At 38.0% G+C, this 21,500-nt stretch overlaps 1 protein-coding gene across 2 annotated transcripts in view; it reads left to right on the top strand.

Moving 5' to 3' along the window:
• The window catches only part of HECTD4 (HECT domain E3 ubiquitin protein ligase 4), a 220,189-nt gene that overhangs the window by 128,183 nt on the left and 70,506 nt on the right, over nt 1-21,500 (top strand). The window contains exons 15-28 of one of the 2 annotated variants that reach the window (XM_044673638.1): nt 589-694; nt 1,793-1,913; nt 2,793-2,921; nt 4,944-5,068; nt 8,007-8,160; nt 8,831-8,931; nt 9,832-10,030; nt 13,803-13,922; nt 15,488-15,592; nt 16,378-16,541; nt 18,077-18,310; nt 19,966-20,158; nt 20,356-20,460; nt 21,213-21,301. In XM_044673638.1, the coding sequence (XP_044529573.1) occupies nt 589-694; nt 1,793-1,913; nt 2,793-2,921; nt 4,944-5,068; nt 8,007-8,160; nt 8,831-8,931; nt 9,832-10,030; nt 13,803-13,922; nt 15,488-15,592; nt 16,378-16,541; nt 18,077-18,310; nt 19,966-20,158; nt 20,356-20,460; nt 21,213-21,301 (1,945 nt within the window). Of the gene's footprint in view, nt 1-588; nt 695-1,792; nt 1,914-2,792; nt 2,922-4,943; nt 5,069-8,006; nt 8,161-8,830; nt 8,932-9,831; nt 10,031-13,802; nt 13,923-15,460; nt 15,593-16,377; nt 16,542-18,076; nt 18,311-19,965; nt 20,159-20,355; nt 20,461-21,212; nt 21,302-21,500 lie in introns of both variants that reach the window. The other variant, XM_044673630.1, reaches the window with a different exon arrangement.

The following is a 21,500-nucleotide window of genomic DNA, read 5'->3' as shown; positions in this document are numbered from 1 at the left end:
TCTCCTCTTTGTCTCTCATTAGTCATCTCTGAACCTGGAGGAAAACTGAGTATTAAAGGTTACCTTGTTTCTTAGAATCTTAAAGATCTTTGATTAAATTCTTTATACATGTAGATTAGCTCCAGGACCCTGACAAATTGCTTAACCTTTTGCTTAGCTTCAGTTTTCTCTTCTATAGTGCAGATAATGAGTGCCTTTCTTGCAGGGCTGTTGGGAGGATTATCTGTGTCACTACGTAAAATGCTTTGCAGACCTTAATATACCATACAAGTGTCTGTTATTCAGATGCTAAGCCAGCCTTTTCTTGTTAGCATTCATACTTTGAAGTTAGACTTACCAAACTGCCATGCCAAACTAGAATGTGATATCTAAATCATAGGAATATATGGAGGGACAAAAGTTACTGCCTTTTGGGCTCAGTGAGGGAGCAGTTAAACTTGATGGCAGGATGAACCATGATAGTAGCCAGTGTTCTGGTTATTCTACTTAGGGAAAAAATTGAAACTATTGCCCCAGAGTTTTTGCCAAGTAGTTCAAGTTCCCATGTGCCATTGTGGGAGTGTATTGTAAACCTTTGTACTGTCACAGGAGAGAGAAACACTGGGCTTTCCCAGCTGCGGGATGTGATCCTGACCAATTTGGCCGAACAACTTCAAAACAATCGCTTTGGTAGTGATGAAGATGATCATTACAGGTGACACAGTTATGTTGTTCATTAGTCAGTGTGGCCCTTTCTTTGGGGTTAGCCTCAGAATGTGCTTGGTCAGGGCTTGGTTTGTCCTTTGAAGAATTGGTTCTAGCACTGAGTGAATGGGAGGAAAGGGGGTCAACATATACATTTGGGTATTTTTAATGCCTTTTCATATTTGGGTTATTATTAAAGTTTAAAGTTAAAGTTCATTCTCTTTTTTGCCCTGTGGGTTGGTATAGCCTGGAAAGAGCCTTATGCAGGAGAGTTCTAAGCCTGGCTATGCCAAAATGAGACTAAGCAGCCTAGGGTGAGTCACTGATCTTTTTCAAGGCTCCATTCTTCTCCATTGTAAAATGAGGGGCTTGGGCTAGATGATGTCTAAGGTATCATCCACTTAATTCAAGGATCTGTACTTAACTTTATGGCACTGAGTTTTTAGTCTCCTTTCTCAATATATGGTCAATATGGTTAGAACTCTGATAATGAATGGAAAAAGGTCATTAATAAATCCCACTGTTGAAGTGTAGCTCCATTTTATCAGAAGTAAAAGTCAGGTCCAAATTAAAAAGACGTGCCTGAGATGATAAGGGGCGTCATCAGTTAAGAAGGCACAGACTCATCCCTGGCCCCTTGACCTTGACTGCATGGCTGGACTCTAGGTTTTTCTGTCATTTACAGCAGGAAGTCAACAATATATGGCCAGCAGACCAAATGTGGTCCACACCTTGCATTTGTACAGCTCTCAATGAAATCTGATTTTAAAATGGAAAACCATTGTTAGCTTATAACACAAAAACAGGTCAAAAATTGGATTTGACCTGTGAGCTGTAGATGGTTGACCTTTGACATGCACTGTTGTGGACAATACCCTGCCCTAGGTTAGTGGAACCACCTCTATTTGGATGCCACGTATTTCTTTCCTCTTGTTGCCTTTGCTATATGTGTTGGTTTGGCAAATGGGCATTTGATTATAAGGTCAGTTAAATGAGTCTTTTTTTAATCTACATTGTGCTTTCTCAGGGCTTACCAATTGTGTGAAATGTGTCCTTTAACTGGTAAACCATCAACATTTTACTATTACATTTTTCCTACATTTTAAAGATTAAATGATGAACTTTTACACTACATTCTGAAGATTGTTGTTCGAGAATCCTGTATCTTAATCACCAAGTGCCAAACAGTCTCTAAAGATGATTTTCAAAGACTTCTTTCAACGGTGCCTGTAAGTAAATTGCATTTCGTGAAAGCAGGGTTCTCTTGAACTGCCTTCTTTCAATTCTATCAAGTTTAGGCACATTGGGCATAATGTGAGAGATCTTTGAAACAGACCTTGACTGTCATTTGAGATGAGTCCACTTTTGTTAGCAGCATGCTACTCAACAAGACCACATAGCATCCATTTTCTCCAAACTCTGTCTCTTACCTGAATCCCTGGCATATTGGCAAACAGCTAGATCAAGGATGGACATACCTCTTTGCTCTCTAGTTTTTCCTGCTTTAAGATTCAAGCTTTTGATTTGGTGCCACCACCACATGATTTAACTCAGTCTGCTCAGCCAAAGGAAATGGGCCCCAAAGAACACTTTTTAGAGCTGATCACAAAACCCTTAGTGAGGAGAAGAAGACAGAAAGAGGGATCAGGAGGACAGGAGGTAAAGGGGACCAATATGAGGCAGCATGATTTAATGGCCATTAAGCCAGCTTTGGAGCTGGGAATACTTACATTGAAGGCTGGCCTCTGTATAGCCTGGCCAGGAGATGTAGGCAGCTCACTCAGCCTCTCTACACCTAGGCTGTTCCTTGATTAAACTGCCTCTTTGTAGCTGTGGAGGGCATCTCCACACCAGGCCCTACACTGATGAAATCGAATGGTTGGAGCAAGGACAGCATAAGATGTAAGCAATGAGTGAAGGAGGTTTGACATTTTAGTGATGTCAGCATACTGATTCTTTAAAACAGCTCATTTAAACAAATAATTTGGGATTTGTCTTGTATGTTTCCCTTCTCTCCCTTCCTTGTCTGAACTTTTCTAAAGGATTTTACATCTTTTGTGTTTTCAGTAGCATTTAGCTCATGCCAGTTGCCCTTATTTGTATTAAAGGCTGCTTCCTCCTGCCTGCGCTATCTGATGGCAGTACAGAACCACCTTCTCAGTAACACGGTTTTGATTAAGCCTGATGAAAACGATGACAGTGACAGTTCCTTGCAGGGAGAGACATTGAAGGTACAGGTAAACACCAAGCTTTATTCTAATGATGCTTTCTCCAGTGTGTAGGGCACTGCTTCACTGGCTGCATCTTTGTGTGACTCAGTGCCCAATCTTGCCACATTAGTGTATTTTCTACAAGAAGCTAACAGTGCCTCCTGCATTGCTGAGGTTTTCACATTGTCACTCTATTGCTAATATATCCGTGACCTTATTGTCATGTGGCATCACAGTTGGCCCCTTTGATGTTTCCTACTCTCACCTTCCTTTCCAAGAGTATAGAAAGACACCAGAAAAGTCCTGGGCTAAAGGTGATGGTCCCATACCCATGAAAGTCCCGTGCCTTAATCAGGCTGGGAATGATTAAGACACTGTGCACATGAAACATTTGTAGAAGTTTGTTTGTGTCCTGTCCTCGTGTAATGCAGGTGCCTTTGTTGCAAAGGATGCTTAGCTTCCTTTTCATAATCTCTTTGTTAAGTCATTTGGTTTTTTTTTTCTGAACTCATAATTCAGCTCAACTTTTCTGTAATTATTTTCTAGAAATTGTCAACTGAAGAAATATTTAGTCATTTGTTCTAAAATAGCAATTAGAGTAAATCAGAGATTGTTATTTCAGTAATTATATCATTTCAACAGATGCTTGGACCTTTTGTTGGCATCTTTGTTGAGTTTTATCATTTGGGGAGGCCTTAAGAACTAGATAACTAATCTGTTCAAGATCCAAAATTATTGACTTAGGTAAGTTCCCCCCTCCCCCCCATACACACACAAAAAAATGTCCCACCCACAAACAACCTCCTGGAAAATTAAAGGCAAAAGTCTTTATAGCCTTCCTTTTCTTTATTTATGCCAACTGCATTCTAACATGAATTCCATGTAAATCATATTTCTATAACATTACTTTATCTTGATACAACATTAATTTGGTTATGGGGAAATTTCCCCCTCCAAATATAACTTATGTAATACTGGAAGTAGCTCTACTACAGTTTGCAACCTATAATCTATTTTATTTTTCATTGTACATTTTTTTCCTTTCAAAGAGAGTTCACTATAGGGATGCAACCAGCATTCAAGGACAATCTATATATTCAAATCATTGTGACATCTGTGGGGTGAGGGGACTGGAGACAACCTACAGTTCAGAATGTAGTGCTTGTTAAACAAAGCTGAGATATGATCATCTACATTGCTTTTTCTTTTAAAAACTAAACTTTGAAAGTTAATCTAATGAAAAGGAGCCTTTGAAAAATTCCTAACATGAAAGTAGTCTTCTTTCTGTGTATCTAAGAAGAGTCAAAGTTTTAGCTGTTTGTTATTTATTAATTGAAAGAATAATCATTAGTGTAATGTGTACCATCTCAATTTAGGGCTTAGAATATGACATTTTTAAAGTAAAGTAGAGATTTCTTTGTAGAGGGCAGACTTAGTTAGGTTTTTCTAGAGAAAATAGGAAAAAGCTGAATTTTTCCATTAACTTCAAAATTATATCTTTTCCCCCACAAATCTACTCATAGTTCTCCCAGAATCTTAAGAATAGCCTGTAACTGTCTGTTACTTCAGCTAAGTCTTTTGTCTGTTTTCAAGTGTATTAGGTATAAGTCACTGAGTAAAAAGCTAAATCGCATTGTTACAGAACTGTTGTGTATGTCTCATTTTATTCATCTTCTATACCCTTTCCCTATACATACACCTTTCACTGTTGTGTTTTTCTCCTTAGCTATCCTCATACCACCTAAAGCCGTCTTCCACCTGTGCAGTTCCATGGTTGGCCACCAGCAGCTCCCTTGTGCTGTATGGGATAGGGGCAGTGCCTTTCCTCTCTAGGGACTTGATGTGGCCCTCTCTGAAATATGGCGTAATTGTGCCAGCGTTTGCTCCAGGGCCTAGCATCCCAAATCCAATGGCCACTTGAAGTCCTAGTGGAGTTTTCTGCTTTGGGCTGTCCACTACATTATTTAATTTGGAAGCATACCTTTTTCTTTTTCATTTGTCAATGTATTCATCAGAACATTCAGTCTAACACTGACATTTTGTACCTAGGAGCTAAAGGCCAGTATTTTGGCTCTTGCTACCCAAATCCTAACTGGATGTGATGAAGTTCTAGAAATGCTTCAGCAAGTCACGACTGCGCTCCTGAACAGTGACATAGCTGACCGGGACCAGAGGTGAGTGACATCGAGGCTCAGTAAGCTGAAGGAGACCAAGGGACATGCTTAGTGTGTAGAAACTGACTCAATAACAGTGTCTTCTATTTGTTATGTCAGGTGTCATCTTGGCAATAAAATCCCCAAAGGCAGGAATTTGAATTTAAAAGACAGTAGAACTTATTTTCTTGCTCCTTGAGGGTTTTATTGAGGCCTTTTGTTTCTTAATGCCACCTGACATGTTCTCTTCACAATACAATCTGCCCTTTTATTTTATTTTGATTAATTAATTAATTAGGTGGGAGTGTTTTTCCATGGTTACATGATTCATTATTTTTCCCACCCCTCATCCTTCCCCTCTCCCAGAGCTGACAAGCAATTCCACTGGGTTATACATGTATCATAATTTGCCCTTTTAGCAAAAGGAAAAAGTTCAGCAAAATCATCTGATCCATCTGGAAGCACAGTCCATGTCCACAGTCAGAGCTATAACTAGGAGGCAAGAGGAACTTTGGTCCAGTGTACCAACATATTTGGATAGAGTAGGTGTATGGATGACAATGCCACATCATCAGTGGAACTCCCCCCTTCTGGGCTGCCAAAATCCTATCATTAACAAGTCAAATTTACAAGAAATCAAGCCATTTCCCAGCTGACAAATGGTCAAAGGATAAGAATAGGCAGGTTTCAGATAAAGAAATAAAAACTAACAATAATCATATGAAAAGCGTTCTAAATCCCTCCTGATTAGAGAAATGCAAATCAAAACAACTCTGAGATACCTATGCCTTACACCTGGCAGATTAGCCAATATGACAATAAAAGAAAATAATAAATGTTAGAGGGCTGTGGCAAAATTGGGACATTAATGCATTGCTAGTGGAGTTGTGAATTGATCCAACCATTCTGGAAGGCAATTTTGAATTATGCCCAAAGGGCTTTAGATTAATGTGTGCCCTTCAATCCAGCAATACCACTAGTAGCTTTGTATCCCAAAGAGATTTTTAAAAACGGGAAAGATCTGTTTGTACAAAAATATTTTTAGCTATACTTTTTGCGATGGCAAAAAATTGGAAGATTGAGTTCTATAAGAACTAGAAAGACCTACATGAACTGATGCGGAATGAAATGAGCAGAACCAGGAGAACATTATACACAGAAACCGAACACATTGTACTATGATCAAATGTAATATACTTTGCTACTAATAGCAATGCAATGATCCAGGACAATCCCAAGGGACTGATGAGAAAGATGCTATCCATATCTAGAGAAAGAATTGTTGGAGTAGAAACTCAGAAGAAAAACCATATGATTTATCATATATATATGGGTATATGATTTGGGGTTTAGGTTTTAAAAGATTATTCTATTACAAAAATGAATAATATGGAAATAGGTTTTTAGTGATAATACATGTATAACTTAGTGGAATTGCTTGTCAGCTCTGAGAGGGGGGAGGGTAGAGGGGAGGGAGAGAACATGAATCATGTAACTATGGAAAAATATTTTAAAAATAAATAAAATTTTAAAACAAATTAATTTAATTTAAAAATAAAAAAAAATCCTATCACCATGGTGCCCCTCCTGAAGGGTCATGTTCCTTCAAATCCCCTTCAGGGATCAACCTCCTCCTTTAGAAGAACTACAGTGTCTTACTGTTCCCACTACCTGTCCTCTCATTCCCCCCACCCCTTTTCATCACCCAGCCTGGACTTTTTTGCTGCAAAGAATCCTTTCTTTTATTCACCTTAAAAAGGATCCTATTTCTTTATTAAAATAATCCTATGTTGCCTCTTCCTAGTGTAGAATTTAATGTGGAATCCTAGAGGTGGAAGGGATTTCTGAGGCCATCAAATATGTCCTCAATAGCATCTTTGACAGTGATCATCAAGACTTCTGCTTGAAGTTCTCCACTGAGCTGCCATTCCATTCCATCCTGAGACAGTTCTTACAAACCAGATTTTCATTCCTTCCAACTTCAGGCTACCTTTGTACAGTTTCCATCCACTTTTCCCAGTTCTGCTCTCTAGAGCTAAATGGCATGAGTCTAATCCCTCTTAACATGCAAACTCTTGAAATATGTGAAGGTCCTCACTAAGTTATCTTTTCTCCAGGGTAAACATCCATTATTTTGTTCACTATTTTTCTAGGCTTCCTTTTTTTCCCTCCAATAAAAGAAGCTCCTAAATTAATTTAATTGTAATACAGCCGATTCAGTGTAATAATAGAAATCTTTTATTCTTGCTGTGTAGAATGCCATTTATCACCTTCATCTCTATAATGACCTGAAAACTGGACTTTCCCTAAATTTCTTTCTCTTTTAATAGCACCTCATACTCTCCTTCTTGCAGTCAAGCTCCAAAAATAATATGTACTTCCTGATGAGAAAGAAGACATTGCCAGTGATGCAAAAAACTAATATTTCAACAATTCAAAAGATTTCATTTTTCATTGCTGAGGGTGCTTGTTTGGCCATCATAGATTTCAAATCGGGGGTGCTCTTAAACTGAAGTTCCACAAGGCTTTGGTTTTTCCCTTCAAGAGTTGCAAAGCCCATACAGTGAATAAGTACATTAGATTCTTTATGATTGACTGTAACCATAAAAGAGAGGCCAGTTATCTACTGAAATTTATGTTTTGATATATTTTAAATGAATTAGGAAAAGAAAAACACTAGTAAATTTCAATCAAAAGGCAACTGAATTTACCCCTTATCTTTTTGGTAATGTCGACTGATAGAAAATGAAATTTTTTGCCTGCTTTCTATTCTTGCCTTCCTTTGAAGAAGGTAGAAAGTGTTTAACATTGAGTTAGATTGCTGGGTAAAACTATATCTAATAGATTCTATGAGATGGAATTAAATAAACATTTTTTTAGATAAATGCCAAATAATATTCAGTTGTCTCCTCACTCCAGAAAATGACTTGGGTTATATCTTTTCTTGAATATTTTTCAGATTAAAAGGCTTGGAACAAGTCACAAAGGCTACAATGCTTGGTCACCTTCTTCCTGTGTTATTGACCTCCCTGATGCACCCAAACTTACAGACTCTGACAATGGCTGATGCCCTGATGCCCCAGCTAGTGCAGCTGGTGCTTTATACCAGTCAGGTATGGCCAATTGGATGCTGGACGAGGAGATTGATTTCAGGGGGACATATGTAAGAAAAGGAAGGAAAAATCAGAGAGTCAAAGGGCAGGGGTGTACTCATGCATGGGCTGAAAGAAGTTTTCATGTCTTAAAAAATGAACTAGCCTCTAAAGTCATTAGATAGTTGAGTGATTGTTCTCTTTGATCACATAACTTATTCATGAGTTCTGCACTGGAAATGTGTGTGGCAAGGTCATATTCTTTAGTAGGTGGAGGATGACAATCCCAACATCCTCTTTGATCTCTTAGGCCCTTGCCAGCTGCTGGTGGCAGGGTATTCTCTGCACAGCATTATAGACTTTAGTTAAGGAGAATGATGTTAATAGGTTTGAGTAATATTCTTTATTGATCAAAAAGAAAATCAGGCTAGAAAGATCATTGGAGTTAGCAGGCCTTGTTTTTAGGTTTGGCTTTTGGTAACCTTAAGTGATTCATTTACATTTTCTGTGTCTTTATCTCTTTGTATGTAAAATGGAGTTAATATCTTCTGTCCTTATTCAGGAAGACAAATGAGGTCATCTCTGTGACCCTGATCTCCTTGGACAGAAACTTCTCTATAATTTCATGGCCTATTGTTATTGTTATTGAAATTAGGATGTGTGACTTAAGATGGTGGGTTGTGTGTTTCAGACGGCTTTGCTGCTTAAAACTCAGTCTCCAGTTTTTGCTGAAATGGGCTGTTCCCCATGTGGTACATCAGATCAGAAGGGCAAGCTGTTCCCAGATGAGAGGTGATTGATGCTACTTTGTCAAATGAACCCCCTACATTATTTTTTTTTTGAGTGAAGGCTTATTATCCTATCACATTGTTGCCTTGCAGGGGAAATGTAACTTGGAAAAGAAAAGAATCAGAGGGTCAAAATTTTACTGTTATTTGTAAAATTACTTTGTAGATTCATGAAAAGATTTTTTAAAGTACATTTGATTTCTGTAAGGAAATAATTTCCCAAAGGATTAAGAAATGAATCCAACCACTGAGCTAAAATGAAGGTCAGCTCTGCTTTTCTCTGGATCTGTTTAATAAGAAGATCTGCCCAGATGAGAGAATAATAAAATTGGTTGAGTAAAAGGGATAAGGTCATGTCAGCCTCTACTTCATGATTATAGGAATAGGTAAATTAGGTAAAAATAGGTGAGAGTGGACCTTGGAATTTCTTACTGTCTCATGCAACTACAAATGCAATTTGATATGTGGAAAATAATGGGTTCAGATAGATCCTTTAGCACTTTAGGAATTTTGTTTGGGTTGTTTTTTTTTGTTTGTTTGTTTGTTTGGTGGGATGGTATTTGAAAAGAAAAGTTTATTGCTACCTTGACAACCAATACATCTAGCTAACTTCTCTTTTGAGAAGAAAACATGTTTTATAAGCCCTTAATTATAGGGATTTTTGATCCCTATCATTTATGTCTCATTGATTGCCATTGTTAACATCTGTTTCATAAATCAAAAACAAACCCCACTCTTATCACAATGCATGCTTTGTAAAATCTTTCAATGGGACCTTTCGTCATGGTCTTGTGGGAGCATCTCTTTAACCTGCTGTATTGGGATGCGTGAGTGTTTGGGGATTTTAATAGAATCTTTGGTCCATGCTTCTATACTTTCTCATTGTCTTTTTCTTTGTTTTTAGAATGTTGGAAGAGAAAGAAGAGCCAGGTTTTCTTACTGGATTAAAGATTCCTGCCCCATGGGCTGCAGGAAAGACTGTGGAAACAGTTCATCCAGTCAGAGACAACTATAAATTTAAAGAAACAGTCCATATCCCTGGAGCTCGCTGCCTATATCTTAGATTTGATAGCAGGTGTTCTTCACAGTATGATTATGATAAGGTAAGGAAGGACCAATTTGGAAACATTTCTAGGTTGATTATGCTGATCTCCTATATGCTTCTTGTTTATTTATTTGTTTATATGTTTGTTTATTAGTTTATTTTTTTGCTAGTGTTCACCATTCATGACACCGTATTTCTGTCCACAGAGATCCTTCCTAAAGTTATGTTAAGAAGAGTAGTGATTGAGAGTTAAATAACCATTTCTGCAGACTAAAAATAGAATTTTGAAATAAAATTAAAATTCTAAAACATTTCCTTTTTCTCTTCCATGTAATATAAATCATAGGCTTTTCCTGAGCAACTGTTATTTTTTTTTTTAATGCCAAGTTGCAAGTGTTCTATGAAAACTTATCAAATGACCTATATGAGACTTCAGACACAAAAAGCAAAATTTTTCTTTGGAGATCCCAAAGCTAATCTTCTGATCTCTTTCTTCTGAGCATTAATCTTCCTGTACAGATAGACATATGAGGTTCCTTTCTCATAAAATAATCAGAATAGTCTCCTCACATGCATCTGGAGAGAGAAGGATACTTGCCACCCCTGCGGATATTATTAGTTAATAGGATTGTGCCTGACTTCATTGACCATCACTTCCAGTTCCACACAAATTTTGGGAAAAAACATTTCCCCAAATTAAGGTTTATAGCCCTACTTAGGCAAAAGTATAAAAGAAAGAAAAAGCTTAAGGGATAGAATATGAGCTGTGTGAGAGAAGGCAAAAGAAATTGGTACTATCAAGCCTATGATGAAAAACCAAGGGATCTCTTAACAGTTCTTAAGTACTTGAGAGAAGGTTGCTTGGTTACCTCTATTTACTATGGAACAAACAAGAAAAAGAAAAAATGGCTTAAAATTATAGAACAAAAGAGAGTTGTTTTAATAAGCAGAAAGAATTTTTAACTGTGATCATTATGAGATGGTTTGATACACATTTCAGTATAATTTGACAAATATTTAGTAAGTGCCTGCTGTGTGTAAGAAGACTATGGAGGAAGTTATAGTATCTCCTTTTAAAACAGGATATATTCCTCTCTACCAGGAATGAGTTTATTGTGTCACCTAAGCCAACTTTGTCTAGAGACAAAGGATGAATGACCTTTAGATGTTCTTTCCAACAATTTCTCAATTCATTTGTACAAATGTTTATTAAGCATCCGTTAATATGCAAAGTCTTACACACATAACACAATCACAGAATAGCAGAAGAGACCTCAACAGCCATGTGATTGTAATGGAAAGAGTGTTGGATTTAAAGTCAAGGAATTCAGTTTCAAATCCCAGTCCTGCCATTTATTACCTGTGTTACACTGGACAAGTCACTACTTCCTTGAATCTTAGTTTCCTTATTTATAAAATGAAGGGATTAGACCAGATAACCACTAAGGTCCTTTCTAGCTCTAAGCCTTGACTCATTCTCTGACCCTAGTTCAAACTATGAATGAACAAGAAAATGAGCAAGAATCTTCTCCACACCTTATTTTACAAGTAGCTCTCGGAGACGAGGATTCCCCCTGCTTTAGAAGAACTTGAGTTATGAGCAAGTTTTGCCATGAGTCTAACCTAAATCTGGCACTCTGCAACTTTGATCCATTGTTTCTAGTTCTCCCCTCTGAAACCAAATGGAACAAGTCTAATCCACTCTTCCATAATAGTAGCCTTTCACATTCTCATAAAAAGTTTGTCTTTTCCACACTAAGTCTTTTTTTTTTTTTTCTGCAGGGTAAAGATTCCTAGTTCCTTTATTTTGTCATCAGATGTCATGGTCTTGAGGGCCTACATCATCCTGGTCTCACTCCCCTATATACTCTCCTTCTTACTCATGTTATTCTTAAAATGTAGACTCTTCCCTCACCCCTAAGCTGAACACAATACTCTAGCCTTTCCCCTCATGGAGTTTGAGATTAATCTTGGGAAGAGAAAACTCAAATATAAAAATAAAAGATGATGTAACATGGAAAAGTGTTGGAAAGTGGTCCATGGTTTTGTATGACTTCCCTAAAGGGTGTAACCCTCTTTTGTTTCCTGGTTTTGAGTGAGGTGATTCTTTAAAATTAGACTTTAAGGTTACTCTTTTAGTTTAATCAGTGGAATTTTGTTTATCCTTTTAAAAATAGTCATTTTCATCTTGTGATTCAGTAGCAAAGTCTTTTCTAGAAGTTAGAGTTAAGAGACACAGCATAGAGACTAATTACTTGGATGACCCTATCATTGACTTTACCATTAGTCTCTGGCTTTTGGCATCCAAAGATCCCAAAGGATAAAAAAATACCATGGCCCCCTCAACCAATCATGACTAAATTTTGCCTTCAAGGGAGCATTTGGCTCATGTAGAAATTATAAAATTATATATTTATAGTAGGAGGCAGGATTTACTCTGTTCATAAGTGTCCTTTCTTGGAGAAATACCTGATTGCCAAACAACTGAAACTGTTACTTAATAGAAGCCCAGCTAATAGATTTGAAAGCTGTGGTCTAATTGAGGGATCACTGGATAGGGAATCAAGTATAGAGAGGTTCAAGTTCCCGCTTCACCTTTCAACTGAATAGGTTCAAGTTTCTCTCCACCACTTCCTAGACATTTCAGTTTGAGCAAAGCAGTGAGTATTTTTTATCATCTATACAATAAAGGGCTTATACTCAAAGGTTTTTAAGACCCCTTCTGGTTCTGAAGTGGAATGGAATGACCTGCTTTTAACAAAGTGTGGTATTGATGCATGATAGACAAAGAAACATGCTTGCCTCTTGCTCAAAGCCAAGTCCAATATATCAAACATTTATTAAGCAAGGAGCTAGTCCAGGCCCTGAGACACAAAGATAAAAACCAAATTATTTCTACCTTAAAGGCTAGAGGGTGTGTGTGTGTGTGTGTGTGTGTGTGTGTGTGTGAATATAAAATAAAATGTACACAAGGCAGCTGGGTGGCACAGTGGATAGATTGCCAGGCCTGGAGTCAGGAAGACTTGGATTCAAATCTGGTCTCAGATGCTTAATCCCAATTGCCTAGCTCTTATTTCTCTTCTGCTTTGGAACTGATTTTTAGTATCAATTCTAAGACAGAAGGTTATGGTTAAGAAAAAAGAATTGATACTAACACAGAAGATCAAGTTTAAAAGGTAAATAAAATAAAATATTCATAGATCAGTACAAGGACATTTGAGGAGAGACGAACAGAGAGAACTTTTTTTTTTATACCACCAAACATGCATACCCCAATGCTAAAGTTTATTTTCCAATTTGTTGCAACCCTTTTTTTCTTACACTTGTTTACTCTTTAATATTTGTTTGTTTGTTTGTTTTTCATTAAATGCTACCATATTTCTATCTGTGTTTGCTTGGTTTGTTCATGTTGGGGAGAACTTGAAGGGAAAATTGTGCCAGTTTAAAATAGTGTCTGTATGTGGAATAATAAATAGAACTGAGTATGCCAAAAAAGATAGAGCTAATGTGATTGGGCATATCTCATTTTTCAAGATGTGATTTTTTAGTCCCTCCAATAAGTTTTACTTTAATTACTGTTAAAATGTACATTTGTTCCATAGTCAGTTTAAGGGGTTCATCCCACACTGGCTGCTTAGTAAAAAATCATTGATGCTATGATCTAGAAATGTTTGATATAGTCCAAGAATTAGGCAAATTGCCTTATGATACATTGACAGCAGTACCTGGTTATAAACTGTGTAAGAAACAAATCTTTTGCGGCCTCTTTATTTGTAGATTTTGTTTTTGTTTTTCTTTTACAGTCTAACAGTATATTTTCTGTTTTGAAGTTGGTGATATATGCTGGGCCTAACACTAACAGTAGGAAGGTTGCTGAATATGGAGGCAATACACTGGGATATGGCAGCCGTAGTGTCTTAGGAACTGGTTGGCCAAAAGACTTAGTGAAGGTACGGTATTACGGTTCAAATAATTTAATAGAAAAGAAAAATGAAGTCTTATTTTGTTAGCTCTGGGCCTAGGTATCAAAAATAACACTTTTTGGATGGAAGTTTGCCATGAGGGCATTTCGTGAAGAAGGAATCTTTAGTTAGGCTCACCTGATGAAGGTGTCTTCTCTGATTGAACCTCCTTTTATCCTGAAGTGCTCATCTCTCATGTTCCCTCCAGGAACAATTCCTTATGCCCCACTTTTTACAAAGTGAGATTATCACAATCCTCCCATCCCTTGTCAATGCAAGGTCACATAATCCACTAGCCTCTCTTTTTCCTATATGATAGGGGCACTGCATTCTTCCTTCCCCCTCTCCAGGCTAACAGGGCAATTTCAGAGACCAGTGGATGGTTTAATGGAAAAAACAGGGGCCTTAGAGTCAGATGATTCCTCTTTTGGGTGCATATTATCCTTGTGGCCTGAGCCAGAGCACCTATCATGTAAGGGGTTGGGGTAAATGCTTTCCAAGGTTTCTTCCATATCTAAGTCTAATTCTAAGAAGTTTGAAAGCAGTGCATGGGTTTCTCCAAATGTCCAACAAAACATTGGCTCAGTGGTTACATAAATCTTGGACAGTTTTTAATTAGGTAGAGGACATCACTAATAGTAATCCTCAATGTAGTAAGATTTAGCCCACACCATTAGTAGCCCTTGGAATCCCAAAGTCAACCAGCACATGCAGGACTAGGAGCTGAGTTGATCCCTTAAGCCTGGAAAGACTCTTAGGGTTTGTCCCTTGAACTTTTTTGCCATATAATGCACCTTGACCTAGGGTAACATAAAACAAGTCATCCTCAGTCAGTAGTGGTGTTTGGATGAGTTGAGCTTCTGATTTACCTGGCCCAGGGAAACATGGCTAAGTTGTTGACTGCATCTGATTTTGTATCCATAGCAATTATTGAAAGACAGTGTTGCATGATAGAGAGCTTGCTCCTACCACATACTGACTTTGTGCCCTGAGCAGATCAGTGCCCCAGATAGCTATCTAAGATCATGAGTGGTAGAATAGTTGCCATTTTGTATTAATAGAGAGAATTTCCTTCCTCCTACTGCCCTAGAACTCACATATAGGAAAATAGACTGACTATGGGCTACATTGAGCTATGAGCAGTCTGCCATAGGTGCTTGATTAGTGTTGGCTACAACAAGGGCTTCTTCTTGCCCTCTGGACCAAGGCAAAGTGCTGGCAGTTCATCCCTCTAGCACAGGAGGAGTGGGAGAAGAGTTCAGAAGGATTAGAGATCTATTGGCACAACTCAAATTTATTCTCACATAAACTCTGCCTCTGCTGTTGAACAGCTGTAGCCCATCAAGTTATTGAGTACCCAAAATTGGCAGGACAGGAAAGTTTCCCTAAGCCCAGAAGCTTATGAAAGAGATGAAAAAATGCCAAGAAAGTGACTTTTAAAAAAAAATTCATCATGGCTTTTTCCAAAAAATAAGCCATTGAAATACACTAATCTTTTGAAAACTGTATTTGTCTTGTTTTAAAAGTACCTTTTTCCCCCCTTAAATTTTAAGGTGGAAGGGGATACTGTTACCTTCTCCTTTGAAATGAGAAGTGGTCGAGAACACAACACTCCAGATAAAGCTATGTGGGGCTTTGCTTGCACAGTTCGCGCTCAGGTACTCTAATCTGACCACCGATGTTTGTCTAATACATTTTCTCTTGTGTTCCTTGGTTATATCATCTGCATCTGCATTAGAAAGTGTGGGTAGTAATGAGCCTTTTTTTCTTCCGTTACCGTCATTTAACGGGACTGAACCAGTTTCTTCTGTTTCATTGAACTGACCTATCCTCTTGGCTTTAAAATTTCAGCAGATGTAGGATTAGTTGGCATGGATTAGGTTGCCAGACCTCTGGAGAGAAGCTGACTCATACTTTTTCCTTCCATGGTCTAGAGAATCTACACTTCTTGTGAATGGCATATCCTTGGGTACTGGGTGGCAGAGCACTACTGTGTAAGACCCTGATTCTCGGGTAAAGGCCATATTATACATCAGTCTAGGTGACATGATTGAGTTGAGAAAGCTTTAGGAAGAAATAGAACAAGGAATGTAGTACGCTTCAAAATGGAGGTGTCCAAATGAAACTGTGGTTCATCCCTAGGTCAAGGTCCCAGAGTGCTTGGGTCTCCAAATCTTTGCTAATTATAGCCAAAAATGAATATGTAGTGTTTTATGTATTTTGTTTCCCTGCTTTCCCAGAATGTTGCTGTGGCCTCACTCTTTGAAATTCTATCTACCATGGTGCTGCTTCTGCCACTACAGAGCCCTAATAGTGATGCTCACTGCCAGGGAGTGCCAGGGATTGGGGATGCAGCTCTTCTGAGGAGCGTGATATAGCCTAGGTTAACAAGATGCATGGACATGCATTGACCAGCATGCTTTACCCCTGTCCACACTTGCAGGAGTCTTCGGAGGATGTATCAGGAGGATTGCCTTTTTTGGTAGACCTGGCTTTAGGTCTGTCTGTACTAGCTTGTTCCATGTTAAGAATCTTATACAATGGACCAGAAATTACTAAAGAAGAGGAAACTTGCCAAGAGCTATTAAGATCTAAACTTTTGCAAAGGTAAAAGACTTAAATTTGACTTCCTTTTTTAGAAAGGGGTAAGGACTTTCAGTAAGAAAAGGTATTTCAGATTCATTTCTCAGCCATGATTGTGTCTTTCAGCCAGCATATGCTAGCACCTACTGTGTGCCAGGAATAAGGGAAACTTCCTGCCTGTGTAAATTAGGGCCACTCACTGAAGTGATTTCAGTGACCTTCCCATTTAAATTCCTTCATTTGGTGAAAAGATGAATTTTTACTCAGTAACTCTAGAACTTCTACATTAGATAGGGGGAAAGAACCCCTCCCCAGCCATGGGTGTTCAAAGGAGAGTTATTGAACAGTGTCCTTTACAGCCGGCTGGAGATGGAAGTGGAATACAGTGGACCTCCATATCCACTTCCAGATTGATGATGGTGCACCAGCAACCCAGGAAGATGGTATCTCTGCTTTCCCTTTTGGTATAGACATGTGAGAGAGATATTCCCTCTTTTTTTTTTATTATTACAGAATGACGATTGGTGGAGCAGGGTATTACCTGCTCTGTCTTCTGACAGAATTGCACATTAGAGTCTTGAGATCAGTAATGGGTTGAAGGCAGTAAATTTAAGGAGCATAATGTGCCTTGATTTACCCAACAAGCACTAACAGCAAAACATGGCTGGTCCTACTTATGATGCTGAGTGCTTTGGGACTATCTGGGCTAAGGTGGACACTTTACCATGAAGTTATTTGGCAAACAAGGGAAGACCTTCTTCAGTGTTTTTAGGAACTAAAAGCAAAAAAGAAGGGACAAATCATACTTACAGAATATATACCAGTTGTCTGGCAGGTACTAGGAAGATCACCTTTAGTTCTTTTCTCAGGCAGAAATCAAAAACTTTCTCAAGATACTTCAAGTTTTCCCTCGGGATCCTACATGTGAAATGCTTCTTTGGATTCCATAAAGGAGTAGGGAATGAACTTTGAACAAAAGACCCCAAGCGGAACAAAAGTCTTCTTAATAGAGCTGTGTGTATATATATATATATATAGGTGTGTACAGACAGTCTCTAGCAGGCAGGATTAATTAATTTGCTTTTGTTCCTCAGAATGCGTTAATAACACAAACTTGCAGTGACAGACACAAAATCATATATTGTATTTGTGATGAGAAAGAAGTATAAGACCACAGAGACCAGACATGATAGAAATCACTGAAGGATTTATAGTTTTGTTGGCCCATCTGCACCATCTGCCCTTTTGTAGTATGCTTGGCGGTATGTCTTTGAAGTTGTTAAAACTAATCCTAAGGACTTCTGTGGCCATTGCATTAGTAAATTCAGAATTGAAGCCTTCAACTTCAAAAACTTTTTTCCCAGAATGAGAAAATCATATTAACAAATTCCCATGACATTCCTTGATTTTAAGCCTCTGGAGAAAGCTCTAATACATAAAAATGACAGCCTTAGTGCTCACTTGATCTTGTTAATGTCACTGACAAACCATCCATACAGCCCTCCTTGAGGTCAGGGAGATGAGGTTCGGTGCATATAACCCCATCTTTGTCTTCCCAGATGTCAGTGGCAGGTGGAAGCCAATGGAGTGATCTCTCCTGCTCTGACCCCAAGCCCTTCTCCGCTGCCTCTCACCATAGACGAAGACAGAGAGTTCACCTACCCCTCTGATGTCCTGGTGCCTCCTGTGGGGAACGATTTTGAACTTCCTCGGATCAGGCTGCCTCCAGGAATCATGATAAAACTCAGGGAAATTTCTGGGCGTGCAAGACCTCAGTTTAGACCAAGTATAAAGTATGTGATAGCACCTTATTTGTGTTTCCAGCCAGATTTTATTGCATTTCTTTTATCCTCCTTTAGAAAAAAGAAACGGCCAAGTGGTACTTCTTGGCTTGCCAAACATACTTCTGTCTTATTTGGGGAATGTTAGCTATCTTTGCCAGAAATCCCATCTTAGGATCCAGGCCTTGAAGTCCAGAGATATGGCAAGGGAACATCTCTGTGTTATCTGGAGAAGACATTGTACTTGCAGGCAGAGAGGCCTTTAAAAACCTCTCCTTTGATTTGGGCAGAATAGAATCCTATCTATAGAATACTATAAAACCACTGTGCTGTTAATAATTAAGAAGTGTCAAATTGGATGCCATCATTTGTGTGGGTGTGTGGATGAGGCATAGATTTATAAGTGGATTATGGTTGTGGTTCATTGGAATATTCCAAGATCTTCTGTAATGCCAAAAGTTCTATACTAGTCTTTGATTACAGTCATCAGGCTTTCTTTGTGGGTATTAAAATGTCCCTTTGATTGTCCAGGGATACTTAATATAGAATGAATAAATAAAGGAAAAAGCAATTATTAAGTGCTTACAATATACAAAGAAAATCCTATGCTAAATGCTAGAGATGGAGATAAACAAATAAGAGAGGAGATCTCTTATGATGTGTCTTGCAGGCCAAGAGTTCTCATGAACACTCTGCTTCTTTACCTAGGAAGTGGGACTCTTCTCCTCTTACTTGTCAAGTGGATGTTCTATCTATCCAAGAAAGTTAGTTCAGTTAGGAGGAGCTCAACTGGGGGAATGTGAGGATGTTGTTAGACATCTAAGGAGTACAGGCCTGGAAACAAAGTCCTGGGTTCAAATGTGATCTCAGACACTTCCTAGCCATATGACCCTGGGTAAGTCAATTAACCCCCATTACTTAGCCCTTATTACTCTTCTGCCTTGGAACTGATACTTAGTATCAATTCTAAGACAGAAAGTAAGGGATTAAAAAAAACAACAACTCAAGCGTGGAGAACATAGGTTACGTCCAATTCTAGATAATCTTTGACCATGTGGGAAGGAGGAAGAAGCCAGCTGTGCAGCACTTAGAGTGAAGTTACTTCCTCTGCTGAGTTTGACTAACAGCCCTCTTAGGCCTTCAAGTCTTGATGTCTAGGCTTTTAGGGGGTAAGTGACTTGTCCAGGGTCATATTACCAGTATCTGTTAGCAGTAAGATGTATAACCAGGTATTCTTTCCTATGAGGTCAGCACTCAATCTATGATGCCCTCTTGCTCACAACTCCAAGTCACGTTACCACAAAACATGAATCAGTCATATGTGTTGCAGGTTTGGCTTTTGTGTCTTTAATTCTAATTTAAATGTCCAATACCCAACAAATAGACCCACTTACCATTTTTGTTTATGTTTTTTGCTCAAATATTTGTCTTCTTCCCTCCTTCCACATCCCCAGTTGTAAGAGATAGTAAGTAATGGCCAGATCAATAGTCAGCTCACTCATTTTTGTGCCTCATATTCTTTTTGTAGGCTGAAAATAGAAGGTGCAATGAATACTTCTTTGCTGTGCTGAAACCTGATCTAAAGTATACTCTCTCAGAAGTCTAAAATTTCTGGGTAATTAATATATGGACATTACATATCATAAAGTTTTTCATTTTAACCATAGGGAAGTGGTTCAACCTGATGTCATGGAAGAAATGGTCGTATCATGTGTGATTAAACATTTGAACTTGGTTGATGCTCTGCAGTCTTTAATCAATTTTCAATACCAAGAAGAACATGCTGAAGAATATGATTTATTATGTAAAATTATGGGGGAAACCTTTAAGAAACTCAATGCCATGGAAAGGCAGCTTCAGGTAATGAAGACCAAAATATTTATTATTTTTTTGTCAGGGTTAGAGAGGATTTCTTAAGTGCTGGACATTAAGAAAGCTGAACGTGTATTCTTAAATTTTTAAAGAATAGTGTGCCTTAGATTTCCTAATTCATACAAATGATAGGTATTCCTTGTTGAATCTCTTTACATTTATCCTTACTTTAATGTATTTATTAGAGTGTTGGAGAATTGGAACAGAAATGGCAAAGTGAGGTTGATGATGCCATACAAGGAAAACTGGAAAACAATACACCATTCTTTTATGATTATCACTTTAATGAGGTGAGCATATTAATGTTGCCTAGAATGTTCAAATCCCAGAAAATAAAACCACTTAAACTTTGTTTTTAATTTTTCTATTCAAATACCTATCTTCCCCCACTTCCCTTTTCACCCCCAATATCATGTAGTCAGTAAGAGGTGGTCACATCAGTAGCCACCCCTCTCAAGTTCATTACTCTTACTCTGTTTGTAGATTGAGAATAGAAGTTGCCATGAGTGCTTCTTTACTGTGTCAAAACCTAACCAAAAGTAGAATCTCTCAATGGTCTAAGATTTCTGGGTAATTAGTTTAGCCAACCCATTGAACTATTCCAAAGGCATCCCTTTTCATATAAGATGAAACCTTGCTACCTTCACAGGAGGAAATCATTTCTACTGTATAAGCTAAAACCAATTTATTTGGTTTTTTCTTACATAGTATATAATGATTTTAATCAGACCGATCTGTTTACAATTCAGAAATGACCAGCTATTGAAGTTGTTTTTAATTGATCGATATATTTATAAAGATACTGACAAAATGGAGATGAAATCAAATTTCACTATCTACAAAAAAAGAAAAGAAATAATTCCCAGAGAAAACCCAACATCATTTTGAATCATCAAAATGTCAGTTACCAATGGATGAACTCTTTCCAATCCTCAGAAACATGACCAAAAGATGCCCTTAGAAACTTGTTCATTTTGCATTGTGCAAAGGCCATTGGTATTATAGGTTATGCACCCATTTTTTTTTTCAAATCATTCTTTAGAATAAAATGAAGGAACTGGAACTCTTGTGTTCGATGAAGGAGGTCTCCTTTGATGGAAGTGACCTTGAGAACATGGTCTTGTCATTGAGGTTAGTGATGGTGAAACTAGAATGTGCTGAATTTATTGTGTGGATATTTCTGTCAGACAGAAATTGTAAATGTTTATACCATCTCACTGGGAAAGAAGCCATGTGCTTGCTAAGAATTCCAGAGTTGGGACAGACTTTTAAAGAGAAAATATCATCTTTTTTTTTATGAGCCATGGAACAGTTTTAATACTGGGGGCAA

Source organism: Gracilinanus agilis, chromosome 1 (genome assembly GCF_016433145.1).
Source record: "Gracilinanus agilis isolate LMUSP501 chromosome 1, AgileGrace, whole genome shotgun sequence".
NCBI lineage: Eukaryota > Metazoa > Chordata > Mammalia > Didelphimorphia > Didelphidae > Gracilinanus > Gracilinanus agilis.
Note: the sequence above shows the minus strand (reverse complement) of the source record. Positions and strands in the feature narration are given on the sequence as shown.